Consider the following 17,320-nt stretch of genomic DNA (forward strand, 5'->3'; position numbering starts at 1 on the left):
TATGTGAGCCATCCAGCTACAGCCCAAAGAGTCAGTCTCCATAATTCAAGTCAGGCTGTGTTAAACCACAGGCTATTTTATTGACAATTGTACAGAAAGAAAATATTGTTACACAAATAAATAACATAATAGCCCATTTTCAAAACTAAACCTACAATCACATATCAGGTAATTGAGTTTAAATATTATATGATCCACTCTGGTCATTTGCATGGAAGTCATGAGAACTGTATTTAAGTATGCACACATACTTGCATGAACAGTTTTGAAAATCCACACCATACAGGGCTACTTGCATGCTACAGAGACCAGGCACTAAACAATCACAGGATAATGACGATTGCCTAGACTCTCATGTACACTCGCTCTCACTTCCAATAAATAGCACAAAGTTGTCTCTCCATTCTGCGTCCCACAGCATGTATATGTGGATAAATCTTCACAGCAAACTCATTGATACAAATCTTCTCCTTTAAGGGGGAAGATTTTTTTCCCCCCTTACCTTAATATAGTTATTGCTTTAGAGCAGTGATTCCCAAACTGGGGTTCATGAACCCCTGGGGGTTTGCAAAATGTTACAGGGGGTTCTCAGGAAAAAAATCCTTAATGGCAGTGTAGCAGGGTGGTCCCCTGTTCCTGCCCTGGGGGGCTTAAAACAGCCCAGAAGAGGGCTGGGCTGGGCAAGGTAAAACACTGGCTGATTGGGGGAAGTGGCTACAGCTGGGGCCATGCACCAAACTGAGCAACAGGGCCTTATAAGAAGGCCAGGGAAGCCAGGAGAAAACAGTCTCTCTGTTTGTAGAGGGAGAAGGGCTTGACTGCAAGGACCTAGAGACATAGGGTACCTGAGTGGGGCAGGGCTGGGGACAGTCTGAGGAGCTGGGGAGCTCCAGCCTGGAAAGCCCCAGGCTGCGGCCTAGCATTGGGCTAACAGATACTGGAGGTTGCAGAGAGCAGTCCAGGGGTAGGCCAAGGCAGCAGGTCCAAACCCTCCTTGCCAGTAATGAGTAGGCTGATACTGCAGTCTCCCCCAGGGCATGGGGCTAGGCTAGGCAATGACTGGCAGTAGTCATACACTGAGGTGAGGTGACAAAGCCCTGGTTGGGATAATTTAGTTGGGGATTGGGCCTGCTTTGAGCAGGGGGTTGGACTAGATGACCTCCTGAGGTCCCTTCCAACCCTGATATTCTATGATTCTACGACAGAGGGTGGGGGTTTCCCAGGGAGGGGAGACTCTGGGAGAAAGGGGTTACTGCTTGGGGGCAGCACCCCAGCTAACAGGGCACCGGGTCCAGGGAGGGACATCAGGGCCAGAGGACAGGCAGATCACTGGCCTGCAGAGGGTGCTCCAGAGCTGGAAAGAGCTAATTCCCGAGGACAACCAGCAGCAGGTGCCGCAGGGGTGAGTCTGCTCCTCTACAGGCGGACAGAGCTGTCCCTAGGGATCCTGGGCAGCACAGGCCCAGCAGCCCGGAGCACCTAGACTTCCAAGAGCTAAGCAGATCAAAGCAAGCATATCTATCACGCTGAGGAGATTTAAACTTCAAAACTCCTTATAAGAAATGGAAAGGGAGGTGAATATTTTCTGCTGTTATTAAAATTAAATAGGCAGCTAGTATTGTTTTTAAAATTATTATGAAGAACAAGTTTAAGCTTTTTTGTAATGTGCGCTGTTTGCCTGGACTGCTCAAAACCTGAATGCTTGTGTAAGAGGAATACTTCTGAGTGAGATCTTGGAAGAGTTGTTGCTGTTTTCATAATGTAATAAAAATACTGTAATGATAAATAATTAATAATAGTGTGTAATAAGCATGTCATAAAAACAAATTTTATAGTTCCAAGATCACTGTTTTTATAATTTATACTCAGGTACAGGAGAAAATCCCTGGAAATATTCATTTTTAACAGGGGGTTCGAGAGACTTGACATGCTAGTGAAAGGGGTTCACAGGCTGTTAAAGTTTGGGAACCACTGCTTTAGAGTAATCTCCACTTGTTGATCCTAAGATAAAACACTTTAATTTCAAATATTAGCATCAATAGACAACACAAACATACAAGGATACTGTCAGTGAATATTAGACAATATTCAATTCCCCCAACTAAAAACTGTTTAACTGTAAGTGGATTTATACGTGGTTTTTAAAATCAGCTGTAATACAAATGTAGGCAGAATCTCAATTTAAATGAGAAATGAATATGTTTGCAGTCTATTAAAACAAGACTTATTAAAAAGGGGGCATTTTCATCAGTTGTGCTAAATTGAATTGATAATGCTGTAGAAATATGCCCACTTTAACTGGACATAGCCCCATAAACTACTTTTAAACTCTGAAAAAATGTATATATCATATGTATTCAATGGGAAAGCTATAGCTCAAAATAGATAAACCGTGTAATACAGCAATGAGACAAATTAATTTTATTCCATAAACTGATGACAAGAAACAAAGCCTTTCATGTGTAGGTCAGTGGTTCCACTTTGGCCCAGATTTTAGTTACCAAAAGTCATTACTAACTGATAGCTAATTGGCAAGCAGTATGAAATACATTGTTACTCTCAATCCAGCTCTTAAAAAACAAGTGTCTACATCAGAAAAAAATACTATCAAAACTGGTTTCCTTGTTAGCAGATGCAGAAAGGTTTCAAGGGAGGAAAGAGCCAATGAGACTAAACTCCCCACTCCAAGTTATGGTTGATGCACGGTGTTAGGACAATATGGGGTAGCTTGTACTCCGGCCCTTGCTGAACTTGGACAGCACAGGCAAATAAATGCATTTTACATGCATTTAGTATCCAGGGCAGGGATCTATCAAAGACACTAAAAATCTCATTTAAAAATAAAAATGAAGAACAGTGCCTACATTCCTGTGACCGCTCCCTTACTGGATTTCACCCATTTGAAATTAGATCACAAGTTAATAGTGAAACTACTACAGCTGACTCAGAAGCAATACATTCAAAGCCAAAGGCAAAGTGGTTAACAATTTACATAACAATTGCCAAGCTTGTTAACCCATATGGAAAGGCTTCTTGTAAATCATTTATGTCAAAGCAGATGCTCTGCACACTATTTCATCAGCAGTAAGTCCTTATACTTTATTTTCTTTTATCAAAATGGACAGTCATAAATTTAGAACATTCATGCTGTAATTACAAACAACTGTGAAAAGAGCCAACATTTGCAGACTAATCAAATTGGTCATCAGTATTCTGCTTAAGCAGTGAGTCGTCTCCCAGCCTTTTCATACAAAAGCATGAACCCTGCTTACTAGCACTAAATTGGAGGAATTCAAGCATCTCCACTCTCAAAGTTGAAAGACATGCTTCTTCAGAGATGGAAATATCATTGGGGCAGAGAGTTACATGGGCCAGTGGTGCCCGTGCTCCAGCAAATTCAGGGCATGGGGGCCCGGCTCCACCAATGTTCAGGGCTGGGACTCTCCCCTGACCTCGCCTGCCACCTCTCACGCCTCCCCCAGAATGTCCTCCAGCCCCACCTGCTGCCCCCACGTGCCTCCCCCAGAACATCCCTACCTACATCCTGGGCAGTGGACAGCTGCCCTATCGCTCCACGCTGTGCTCCCTTGCCTCCAGGGAACGGCACCAGCAGCAGGAAGGAAGCGCGCGCATGTGATGGCAGCCGTCCTTACTTCTGACACCCACCACAGGGGAGGCAAGGGGGCTTCCTGGACCTGAGAGGGGCCCGGCCCCTAGGAGCACATGCAGGGATGGTGCTGGGTGAGTGTGCTAATGTTGTTGAAATTGCAAAATACTTCCTTAACAACCACTTGGTAGCAGCTCTTCTGAAAAAAAGTGGGAAGAACTAAGCTAACTCTCCCACAAGATGTGAGATGGAACTCAGTAGTGGACTGTTTTGAGCACTATATCAAGAACTGGCCTAAGCTGATGACAGTTTGTGAACAAAATTGTGAAAAAATAGATGGCACTGTCACAGCCAAAGTTGTCAACATTGGGCTTAAGAGAAATGTGGAACACATGTGGAGTACCCTGAAGCCTATTTCTGTAGCCTTGAACAAAATGCAGAAAAACAGCTGTTTTATTGCTGATGCTGTTGAAATTTGGAAAACTGAGTGAGAACTTAAAAAGAGAATATGCAATGACAGTGTTAAATTACAAGCATTAAAAAGCAAATGGGACAATCACTGTCTCCAGCTCATTTTCTTGCAAATATTCTCAATATTCGGTACCAGGGTCAAACCTTAACTGCTGAAGAAGAGGAGTTGGCTATGACATGGACATCCAGCAATCATCCCTCCATAATGCCAACTATAATAAACTTCAGAGCTAAGGGTGAACCATTCAAGAAATATATGTTTGCTGATGATGTTTTAAAGAAAGTAACACCAGTGAACTGGTGGAAGTCACTTAAGCACTTGGATTCAGAGACTGTTGAAGTGATAATCTCACTTTTAACAGCAGTAGCTTCTTCTGTCGGTTTAGAAAGAATATTTTCTTCCTTTGGACTAATTCGTTCCAAACTGAGAAATCGTTTGGGACCTGAAAAAGCAGGAAAGCTTGTTTTTCTTTTCCAGATTATGAAGAAACATGAAAATGAAGGTGAAGATGACTTTTAGCTGCAGAAACCAATATTTTAAGTTTCTCATGTTGACTTGGCTGACATAGTCAATTTTATTTTTTTTTAAATATTTCATTTAACTATTTTAGTTAAAAACAATTTTAACAAAAACAAACCTGATTTTAAAAAACTTGAATGTTTAACTAAATTCAAAAATTCATATGCTTGTTTTGTTAAAATATTATATGTTTGCTCTTGAAGAAAAAAAATCCAGAATATATAATGTTGTTGTTTTAGTTAAATAAAACAATTTAAATGTCTGTCTGGTGATGTTCTCCTCCTAATACAGCATGGCAAGAAAATCCTCCAAATACTAATGATTAACCTGTTGAATTGGAGATAGTTCACCTCCCAATGACTTCATAAATATCTGCTTCAATTACATTTGGTAAATGAAATAATCAATCATTCATTTTCTGATATAGTTGTAAAACTAATCTGAAAAGTTTTCAAAATAAATCACTATAAAGATGTATAGTATGTACCTTCTAAAAATGAAATCTACATCTATCTCGGAGTTGTGAAGAATATGTATTAAGGTTATAACAACCAACAAGAATGCACTTTTATGTAGAAATCCATGATTAAATCGAGTCTTCCTGACTAGTGATTTATATCAATTTGATTTAAATCAAATCCACCCTGATTCTGTGTTGTATCTATGTTCATAAACCATTTTTTTTTCATCTTTGAGAAATTCACAAAGAAAGAAACAAACATTCAGGACCACCCCACGCGATAAATAAAAAGGAACTTAATAGTCGAAGCATTATAGCTGATTTCATTGTCTACTAACCTGGTAGTACAAGTAAATAAAAATCTCAAAATACCAGATTCAACAAATAACTAAAAAAATATTTATAGACTTTGCTGCTCAGAAATGAGCAAAGCAACTCTATTTTTCTTACATCATCCTGAGCTGGTTTTGGTTGTTTTTTTTTTAAAAATCTGCACAGCGTGATTAGCCCAGCTCAAATGTAAGGAGGATGTGTCTTATCTACCTCCTATTATGTTTTTTTTTTTTTTTTAAATACATGATCTAAATTAGTAGTTTGAAACTGTTAGTATATTATACAGAGATTTCCCCCCACCCCCCCACAAGCACTGAATGATTCAATATTCAGTATTTTAAACTTTAGGCAATTATAGTCTGTCCCTTCTGTGGGTCTGAGATTAAATATTCTCACTGATGAAAGTCTTCCTTTTATTTTTGCCTATTTACTCATACAGTAAAAGATTATCCTTACAGATTACCTTTTACTCCTTAAGATTACCAAACTCCATTAGTATAAAGCACATTGATAGCAATGATAACATGCAATTAGATTTACAAGCATGCTTTTAGGTTCAAGACAAAACTGACAAAAAAAGAACACATACACATCATCTGCAGGCCACACAAACCAAAAGCACATCTCTAATCTGGGCTAGTGCCGCTTGACTGAATTGAACGGGGGTGTGTGTGTGTAAAAAAGAGCTTCACATTTCCTTTTTTGGTCATATGTATTTGGAAAGGTCTTGCTGTTAAGCTATCTTCTTTCAGATAACACTACAAGCCAAACTATTTTAACTAAGGAACTGTTTTTATTCTAAATTATATTGGAGTCTCCATTTTCTCACATACGTGGTGCAGTATTTTTATATAACAAATCGAATAGGAAATTCACTACTGCAGTCTTTCTGAAGAACCATGGAGAACAAATCTTTCAATGCCTGTTTAATTAAAAATCTCAGTTTGTTGTACTTTGAAATATCACTGAAAGAAGTACTTTATTTTCACAAAAGAGAAATGTGATTAGTGCTATATCATGAAACCATTATTATACAATGTACACTTTTTTGTCAACATATATGCACTATACTTAGGATAACATCATCATTAGAAAAATGATACTTGGTTCAATTAGATGGGCATATTCAATCCAAACTAAGAGAGAAGTCTTAGCAAAGGAAAATGACCAAAAAAGGGATGGAGGAAAAAAGATTTGCACCATCATCGTCTAAATATCCAAGCAACCGCACTGAGAAGAAAACCTATAGCTTTGGTGTTTCTATTTTAAATTAACTAAATTTCCTGTGTGTCTTGGTGTAGAATAAAGATTCAAAAAAGCAAAGAAGCACCCTACACCAGCAACACAGAATGCACGTGTACTTGTACTGACCGGCTCAGAGTCATAGTAATAATCATCCCAGCTCTGTCTGATGCGTTTCTTTGTCATCTGAAAGCAAGGCAGATCAGGTTAAGTAGCATTCAAGTCAAGCATAACTCTCTCCCCCAGGCCTTTGAGACAGGGCAGCAATGCAATTACATTACTTGCAAAGTCAGAATTCATTTTGCATGGAGTTATGAAATTTAAAATCTGTAAGGAAGAATTTAGGTTTTAGGAATTATTTACCACATTTGTCAATATTCTGATCTCTACTTATGGTATTTTAATAACATGTATAATGATAATTCCACATGTTACAAGGCTAATATATTTTTAAGACAGATTTATCTATGACCATTATAGTTAAGCCATAAGTTCACCTAATGATAGTGATCTGCACAGCCATGCTGGAAAACAAGGTCTAGTTTCTACTCTCTTAATCCCTTCTCTGGGGAGCTACATACCTCAGAAAACCATGATTCATATGGCCAACCAAGGAACAGCATCAAGGGTTCCTGCAGAAGTGCCATCTAGTCTTTCTCAGCCAGAAAGACAGAGATGGGGTTTAAAAGGGTATAGTTAGGGTGGACAAAATATAAGGATTCTCAAGGCTAAAAAAAATAAAGCAGAAAGCAGCCCCAGTGGGAAAATGTTATGGCACAACTGTTTATATTGCAGTAATTAAACTAATTACAGATCCAGTCCTGCATGGTGTTGACTGCAGTAGGACTGAAGGCCAGCCAGCACAGCTCAGGAAGTATTTAGCACCGTGCAGGATTGGACCGTTAGTATTTCAACTGTAACTATTTGACAGGCCAAATCTGACCTGAGCAGAAATTACAAATAAGGTTGTTTTATTAAAACATATTTTAAAAAATAAATTATTTCAGCTCTTTTCTTACACTGAAGCCTTGCTCAAATATCATATGCTTTTTACAAAAACTGGAGGGGTTTAAACAATAGATGCTTTAATGCTCACTCTCAATATAAAATATAATTTTGATTTGTACACCTAAGCGTGGATCAGAGCCTTGGTGAAAACAGAAAGAAAAAAGTTTTACCTTGCTCCCTAATTTTTTTCATCTTTTCAGTGAACAGTAACTGACCATTCCTTTATCTCTTCTTATCCCTCTCTAATCTCTCTCTAGTTCATGTATTTCTAAGGCACCTGTAACAAATCCATTTAATTAGTATGAGAATGTTCAAAGGTGATTTAATATTTTTGCCTTTTCATGTTTCCATTTCCTCTTCCTCCTTATCTTTCATTGTCCCCACTGGATGTAGGTGATGGGAAGGATGCGGTTACTGCACTAATGGAAAGTACTGGCATGAAATGACACATTTAACACTTCTAAAGAAGCCAATTTGTGTAGGTCCGCATGGATAAAGCTCTCTTTCTCTAACAAATAGGCCTGGATACAATATAGTAATCATATCCAAAACTTCAAACTGTCATCATGATCCTCAGCTAAATCCAGAATCTGCTTTGAAGATCCACTGAGGGGCACTTAGAAATTCTATGCACCTCTAACCATCTTCAGACCATGATTTAGACTAAAACCGAAGTTTTAATCTAAAACGTGTCAGCCCTCTCCTTACCTAGTACATTATACTACTTTGTTGTTGTTTTTTAAATACTGTTGATCTCGGTTTTACAACCTTGAAAAAATATAGGAAATGTAATAAAAATACCCGTTTTAAAAAACAAAATTAAGATTATGAAACAACCAAACAAAAAAATTCATTTGAAAATTATCTTGGCCCTGCCATGCTTCAGAATTACACAACATGTTAAATAAAGAACACAGTATGTTCTCAAACCTCTCCAATACTTACACCGTGTTTAAGAGCAAAAGCCTTAAACTCTATTAGGTCACTAGCTTGTATGAAATTCTTAATGTCATTAAATGTGGGTGGCAATCATTATTTTTACACTGTATTCTGGCTTTAATATACTGCTTTAAAGGACTTTAAAATTTCTTACTTTCTGAAGACTTTATCCCTCTTAAGCTGTCAACCTTTCACAAGTTTACGACAGACTAAAAAGCTATTTGCAATGCACAGTGTTTACACAATTGAAGCTTTAACTTGTAATCTAAGAATGACAAATTATTTACTGCTAGCCAATGAAAAAACATTTTTCTTTTAAATATATACTGAACTGTTCTCAGATCTATCATTCCAAAGTAAAACAGACATTTAATTTAAAAAATTCACATATAACGTAACTATGGATTCTTTATTTTTTAGTTTTATATTGCATGTGATTTCAACTTTATGTAATGAAAGGATAATTAACCACTGACAAGCAGGGGTGTGACATATTCCATATTCTTTATGAAAACATACTTATGATATGAATATGAAACAACAGATATATTTTACGCAAGATGCCTCATGTGAGAGATCATAGGAATGGTTATAATTTACTGAATGTGATTATCCAATTTGTATGCCTGTATCATTTCTGTATCTGAAGTTAGGAATATTGACTACGTATCTGTATTTCAACTATGCTACTTTGGGTGACGTCCACTGCTAACACTTCAGGTCCAACAATGGAAAAACTAAACAGGGCAGATGGCCCATCAGCAAGGACAATGAATTGTGAAAAGCTTAGCCTTCCTGTGGACGCTCCATACTGCCACTGACTCATGGATGCCGTAATCCTAGAGAGTGAGGTGGTCTTGTCACCTGATACTAAAACATTACCTGGGACTTCTTGTAACTTTCCACTGTAAGGGAAGGGGGGTCAAGTTTGGGAAACCAAGAATTCCCACCTTATGTAAATCCTATTTCAGGGTGGGGAGGAAGGCAAACAGGACTCCTTCTCCACAACCTATCTGCCCAAGAAGAAAGACTGCAAAAGGGAAAGCAAGGGGGAAGTCTGAAAAGGAATATAACTGCAACTTGAACCACAGCAACTTTGCAAACTGCCTGCAACAATATCTAGGGTGAGAAATACTATTTGTAACCAATTTATTTAGTGAAACTAGATTAGTTTGCATGTTTGATTTCATTTGCTTAGTAATCTGTTTTGTTCTGTTTGTAACCCCTTTTACCACTTACAATCTGCCTTTTATAATTAATAAGATTTATTTTGTTCATTATTAAACCCAGTTTCTGTCATTTCTAACTGGGGGGGACAAGAAGCACAGCTCTTTCCACATTGAGGGAGAGGGTGAATTTGATAATATATCTTTGGGTCTGCATCCCAAGAGAGGTGGACATCTGAATGCTGGAGCAAGTTCGTTAAGCTCAGTCTTCCCAGAGCTGATCTGCAGGGTGGGTGGGTGCGTGTTGTTTTAAGAGCCTGGCTCAGCAAGACAGGTTACAGGGGGCCCATGCAGGCAGAACAGGTAGATTCAGTGGTATCTCAGGACATCAGGATGGCTTCCCAAGGGGGCCAACCCATCACAAAGGGTTCCACATGTGACTGTCCAAATCCCATTAACATTTACAGGAGCTAAAACTTTTTTCCTCTTAATGTACATTAATGGCAGAGGAGAACCCTGCCCAAACCCGGTAAAAAGAACCTCTACAGCGTTATACATTGACCTTGTCTTGACCTAGCTCCAACTGCTTCCTGCTCATCCCTGTAAACTTTCCCCCTCCTTCCCACCTGCTGTAAGGGAGGCCAGCTTGCTGGACAAAGACCCCCTCACATAAATGTTGCGGTGGGCACAACATTTCTACAATGAAGCTTCATAAATTTTCTGCGATGCTAACTGAATAGTCCCACAGAAATATCTCACTTGTTTGTGGTTGATGGTTTCTACATTTTGTTTATATTAGGCTTGTTACATTGTTAAAGTACTAAAGTCATGCTATCAGGCAGCCAATCCATAAAGCTACAGAATTATAGCATCATCATGCAAGCTGTTATATCCTACAGGCCCACTGCTAATAAGCGGACATCTCTATCTGAACAGACCTAGGTAAAAGACAGACATTAATTAACAACAACATTCATACAGATGGAAGGCAAATGATAACTTCCCTTAGGAGATGATATTCAGTAAATAGCTTATATTTTTACTCTTTTGTACTCCACTTAAGGATGACTGATAGCATCAAAATCATTGCCCTTCTCAAACAGCTGAAGTGCCAACACTGATGAATTTCTCATCATGAAACCCTGAACACAAAGGTCACAGACAATAAATTTCACCACTCAGCTTATTTTCTTTATTAGCATTAAATAAAATCAATAGAGAAGAAGTATGTCATCAGGAAAGAATGGGCCATCATTCTAGAGATAAATACATTCTACAACCCCTTTTATAAAATGCTGTCACATCCCCAAAGCTGCCTGTTTATTCCCACCTGATTGAGGTAATGATACTCCTCGGGTTGTTTAAGATGGAATGCTGATCTTTCTTCCTCACTTGCTCCTGCCAGAAGGTAATAAAATACATGGTAGTTCCTGGTAACAAATAAAAATGATGTTAAACTTGAAAATCAATATCAGCATTGTACATATATTTATGTGTTCACATTAAGAACCTGACTTCCAAAGTTGTGGGACTGCAGCTGCACATGCAATTGAGCATACAAATTGAGACTGGGATTTTCAAAGGCATGAAGGGTTTTAGGTACCCAATTTTCACTGACTTCCAAATAAGATTAGGGCACCTCGCTTCTTTAGCTCACTTTTAACATTTCAGCCACTAATACCAAGAGCATGTGCAAATAGTCCGTTCAAAGTACAACTGGCTAATGTGTGTACAAACACCCAATCCGTACTCAGGTCCCCCTTGGAAGCAGGCATTGGAACAATCACATCTGTGTTTGGCACCAGGCCCACACTCAGAAAGCAACCGCCCCCAAGACTGTGGCCTTGTCTTCTGCTCCACTCTCACTCTGTCCTGAGACCCAGCCACCACTTGGCCTCTTCCCCGCCCCAGGGCCCTGCCTGCACTCCACCCCAAGGCCCTGCCCCCAGCCAGCCTCTTCCCCCCAAGGTTCCACCCACTGCTCACTACCCTACACCCCCTCCTCCCACTTGGCTCCAGTAGCTCTGGTTTTCTAATTAACTCCTTCTGGGACAACCTGGTGGTAAAGCAAAGAATACCGACTTAATGGAATTTCTTATCCACACATACCTTACTCTTAACTAAGGCTAAGATTTTGTCATGGTTATTTTTAGTAAAAGTCATGGGCAGGTCATGTCCAATAAACAAAAATTCACGGAAGCCATAAGCCATCTGTGACTTTTGCTGTGTGGCTCCATGGTTTCCGCTGCCACCATGGTGGCTAGAAGCTGCAGGGGGGGCCCCTCTTCGCCCATGGCAGCTGGGAACTGCAGGATGACCATCTTTCCCAAAGAGAAAACAGAACACCCCAGCCGCTCGCCTGACACAAGCCCCCGGTTCCCCCGTGAGGCCTTCACTCGTCGCTGGAACCCTAAGGCATGTTTTCATGCTTAGATATATGTAAAGGATGGGCAGGATATCTGACTTCACTAGGTATATGAGCCTTATAAAAGGAGGCTATGGAGCGGAAAGGGGAAAACCGTCTGCCTGATTGTTGCCTTGCACCATGTGTAGTCATTTAAACCCGTTCAAAGTAAACAAAGTGCGTGAAAAAAAGCTACTAAATCAGACCACCACTTCACATTGATGTTAACAACGGCACAAAGTGCAGCGTAACAGAGAATTAGAACCTTCGTTCCCACTTAGTACACCCATTGTCCTAGAATAAATTTATGAAAGAGCTTAGGAACATGTGTAAAAGTAATACATTAGTCTAGACCCCAAAATGTCAACATTCTGCCTTACAAAGTGGTAAACAGGGCAAGAACTCTGCCACTTTGGCTCTGCAGAAGGGGATTTGAAATCCTCTTATTTCATTTTGATATCAAACACATCCGAAATGCTTGAAATACACTATTAATGTTAAAAGAGCTAAAATGGCTAAGATAACAATTACTTTTACTTAAGCATGACTTCACAATAGAATAGTATTGCCAGCACAATAGTATTTCTAAAATTAAGAATTCTGCACTTCAGGAGTCTTATCAAAAGTTTTTCTGAGGGGAAAAAAGATTGACTCATAGCAACCTTGAATACATTTTTCAAGTTTCGGTGTGCATGCAATTTAACCTTGAGAGCAGTACATTAGCATTATAATAATGGATGTACCAATTCCACATGGATGAGACTCAGATTGCAAAACGATTTATTTTTCCCCTTCATCTAACTTAATAGGATAATTTTAGCACCAAGAGGGTCTTATCTATTACACCAAAGGTCACATAGCAATTAATGTAAAACTGTTCAAGAACAATAGTCTCAAGTTGTGTCTACATTGCAATAAAACACTCTTAGCTGGCTCCAGTCAGCTGGCTCAGACTCAAGAGGGTTGGGCTCTGGGGCTATAAAACCGCTGTATAAACGTTTGGGCGCTAGGTGGAGCTGGGCTCTGGGATTCCGCAAGGCAGGAGGGTCCCGCAACCAGGGCTCCAGTCCAAGCCCGAACTGCTACACAGCAATTTTATAGCCCTGGAGTCCAACTCAGCTGACCCAGGCCAGCCGTGGATGTTCTATTGCACTGTAGAAATACCTTCAAAGAGCAACACAGAAGAAAGTGCCAGTACTTGACATAATCAATAAAGTTTGACTTCCTCTACCTCCTAATAAGGGCCATGTGGGGTTTGTAGGTAGTGTTGTGTTGGTTTAGTTGTTCTCGGATTTAGGGGTTTGACGAGAGGTAAGCAGCTATTCAAGCCGGTGTTAGTTTGTTGGGGGGGGGGGGGGTTTGAGTTTTATTTTGGAATAAAATTATGAGACAGTGGAAAATTTGTTTAAAAGAGAGCGAATAATTAATCACTGAAATTAAAAGAAAAGTCTGCAGTAGGCAAAATAAATCACTCTCATTATTAGTATCACCATTGCGCCTTGGAGCCCCAGTCCATGGAGTCATGGAGCCCTAGCCCATTATGCAAGGTGGTGCTCAAAAAGCAAAAAGACAGCCCCTACCCCAAAATTAAATTTTAAATAGTTTACAAATAATGCAGAAGTCACATAATAACCATGCTATAACATTTAATGTATCCATCAGTCAGAAAGACAGTAGAAAATATAAGACAGGGACTGTAAGGATGAAATGGAGATCTGGATTTTCCTCCCTTCTAGATTTCACTCCCCAAATGAAATTTGCTATTAAACAAATACTGCAAAACAGGCTTAGGCCACGTCTACACTCAAAAGTTAGGGTGACCAAGCTACATCACTCAGGGCTGTGAAAAATCCACATCCTTGAGCAAGACAGTTAAACTGAACTAACCCTCGATGTAGATAGGGCTAGGTCAATGGAAGAATTCTCCTGTTGACCTAGCTGCTGCCGCTTGGGGAGATGGATTACCTGTCCTACGCAAATAGGAAAACTCCACCAATCGCTGTAGTGAGTGTCTACATATTACAGCATTACAACTGCAGTATTGCACCTATGCCAGTGTAGAATTTCAAGTATAGACAAGCCCTTAGCTTAACTGAAACTAAACTGAATTAAGGCCATTTTAATTCTGAAAGAGTGTTCATACAGGGGTTTAATGCAGTTTAACTAATTCACTTTCCTGAATGTCACTGCGTACACAAGCTCTAAGTAGCTTGCCTGCAAAATGATTAGCAATACATACTTAGGCCTGGTCTACACTGGGGGTGGGGTGGGTGAGTGTCAACCTAAGATACGCAACTTCAGCTACACGAATAGCATAGCTGAAGTCGACGTATCTTAGGTCGATTTACCTGGCTATGAGGACAGTAGCGAGTTGACCACTGCCACTCTCCCGTCGACTCCGCTTCCACCTCTCACCGCGGTGGAGTTCCAGAGTCGATGGCAGAGCAATCGCAGGTCAATTTTATCACGTCTACACTAGATGCGATAAATCGATCCCCGATAGATCGATCACTACCCGCCGATCCAGTGAGTAGTGTAGACGTACTCTTAGAATGGTGAAACTTATATCCTACAGTCCAGTTAAAATAGGATATTAAAACTATCTGTCATGCACTGAATAAATATATCATTAAAAATATAAAGATACACATAAGTAAAAAACAGGTTCCTACCGTTCATTGTGTTCCTGATAGACTAGCCTGGATTTCTCCAGTAAATACTTTTCAACATAAGCTCTGGAAGAAAAAAAATTAGTCATTCATCCAATGTTCAGATTAAATGGAGAGCTTTATTGCAATTTTTTTACTATACAGAAAAGAGACATTTTTATTTCATTCTTGTTTCATTTAGTTATATAAATTTCTTCCTAGGCAGAACAAGCCCAAAATTATGTTTGACTTTAAGAGTTTTAGTTTGATACGAAGTCAGGACGAACATCTATACAAAATCTCTGATGAGTTAGCCTATGGGCAGGGAGTGTAGTGGGAAGCCTTGACAGAAACTAAAGAATCTAAGATACCTATTAAACCTAAATTCAGAAACATAAAATTGACTGACTAACCCTCTAAATCCCAAACTGAGATCAGAGCCCATTTAGGTCCTAATCCTGCGATGAAATCCATGTGGCTGCAGTGATCTGCCCATGAAGATTTCATTGCAAGTTCAGGTCTATACTTTAAAGCCCTCCTTTATTATGGTCACTCTTCAGTCATTCACATCTAAGTATATATTCAAGTATGTTGCTGAATAGTCTGTTGATGCTAAATATTTTGCTACTAAACCTCTGAAGTTTACAAGTTCTTCATGTTTTGGCAATTATACATACGCAGTTCTTTAACCAAACATTGGACAATGATTTTCAGAAGTGTGTGCAAGTTGTTTTTGCATCAAATGTATTTGTGTAAATGCAATTAGAAATATCAGAAATTGTCATCTCTGAGGCAGGGCTATACTACTGTGGTTGTACAGTGGCTAACACCATTGTTAGGTGGCTCCTAGGCACCACCATAATAAACATGATTGAAAAACAGCAGGTATAAGACAGAGACAAATTTTGCACAGGTTCTGAAAGCTTGGCTCTAGACATCTATTACATATACATTTTTAAATATACTCACAGTTAGGGAATTATGTAAAAACATTTTTGTGAGGTTCATGGAAAAACAATATTTTATACTACAACAGAGGCAGCTAATTATTTTTTCAAATGCTATTACTGTGCTTGGGGCAGCACCCAAGGAGCTTACAATTAAGTGTAGAAACATAATATACCAGATGGCCAGAGACAACAAAGTGCAATTTCTAAGGGAAGCAAGAGGTTTCCTCCTACTTTTTCAGTAGCTGGATTATACTAAAAATGGAGCTTACTTACCTATAACTGGTGGTCTTTCAAGATGTGTGGTTCCTATCTGTAGTCCACACGTGGGATACACATGTGCACCATACCATGCGCCTGAGTCCAGAATTTTTCACAGGCAGCGTCCATTGGCCGGCACACACGTCATAGCTCTCTTCATGCTCTGAACCAAGAGCATAAGCGATGGTGCGGACTGACATCTTTCCAGTTTCCCATTCTTACCTCAGTTCTAACAATCCCCAGCAGAGCAGGTGGAGGTGGGTAATGGAATACAGATAGGGATCATACACCTCGAAGAACCTTCAGTTACAGGTAAGTAACCTCAATTTCTAATTTGAGTGATAATCCCAATGTGTATTCTGCACATGGGAAATTAACAAGCAGTAGTCAGACATGGGGTGGGTATAAGGACACAGAAGTGATAGCTGAATGTAATCCTGCTGTCCCCACAGCTGTATCCATTGCTGTTGACCGCACCAGAGCGAAATGTCTCATGAAGATATGCGAAGACCTCCAAGTAGCTGCCCTAAGTATCTTTAGGAGGAGTACGTGTCTTAGCGAGGCAGAGGAAGAAGTTTGCCCTCTAGTGGAATGAGCTCTCTCACACACTCCAGAGAGGGAATATGAGCTAACTAGTAACAAAGGGCAATACAACCCGAGATTGATTTTGAAAGTCTCTGTACCAATATAGCCTGATCCCTTGATTATTCTGCTATGGAAATAGTTTGGTGTCTTACTAACATCCTTTGTTCTTTCCAGACAAAAGGCTTAGCCCTTCGAAAGTCTAGAGAATACAGCCATTTCTCTTCATCTGCGGAAAAAAATACTGGCAGGTGGATTATTTGACTCATTTGAAACTCAAACTACTTTAAGGACAAATCTAGAGTGGGGTCGTAACAAGACTTTTCTTTATAGAGGGTGATATACAGTGAGTCTGCCACGAGTGCTCAGAGCTTACTGACTCTTCTGGCTGACATTGTGGCTATTAGAAAGGCCACCTTCATGGACAAATGGGCCAGAGGGCACGTAGCTACAGGCTTAAATGGGGAGGGGTTAGTGAGCAATGATAAAACAAAACTGAAGTCCCAATGAGGCGCAATCTTCACCAAGAATGGAAAGTATATGAGAATTCCCTTCAGAAATCTAGTTGTGACAGGATGAGTGAATATTGTATGGTTATCCACCAGAGGATGGAAACCACTGATCGCCATTAAATACACTCACAAAGAACTGAAGAAGACCCAATGATTTAAGGGTAAGTAGATATTCTAAAATAGCAGGGGATCATGGCAGATTTTGGACACAAGTTGAATA

General features: G+C 39.7%; 1 protein-coding gene across 5 annotated transcripts in view; it reads right to left on the reverse strand.

Moving 5' to 3' along the window:
- MYO9A (myosin IXA) overlaps positions 1 to 17,320 on the reverse strand; it is a 451,053-nt gene that overhangs the window by 240,390 nt on the left and 193,343 nt on the right. For 4 of the 5 annotated variants that reach the window (XM_032791130.2, XM_032791131.2, XM_032791128.2 and 1 more), the window contains exons 4-6: positions 14,823 to 14,885; positions 11,077 to 11,176; positions 6,763 to 6,819 (exon numbers count right to left, since the gene is read on the reverse strand). In XM_032791130.2, the coding sequence (XP_032647021.1) occupies positions 6,763 to 6,819; positions 11,077 to 11,176; positions 14,823 to 14,885 (220 nt within the window). The remainder of the gene's footprint in view (positions 1 to 6,762; positions 6,820 to 11,076; positions 11,177 to 14,822; positions 14,886 to 17,320) is intronic. The other variant, XM_032791129.2, reaches the window with a different exon arrangement.

The sequence above is a fragment of the Chelonoidis abingdonii genome, chromosome 9, assembly GCF_003597395.2.
Source record: "Chelonoidis abingdonii isolate Lonesome George chromosome 9, CheloAbing_2.0, whole genome shotgun sequence".
NCBI classification, from domain to species: Eukaryota; Metazoa; Chordata; order Testudines; family Testudinidae; genus Chelonoidis; species Chelonoidis abingdonii.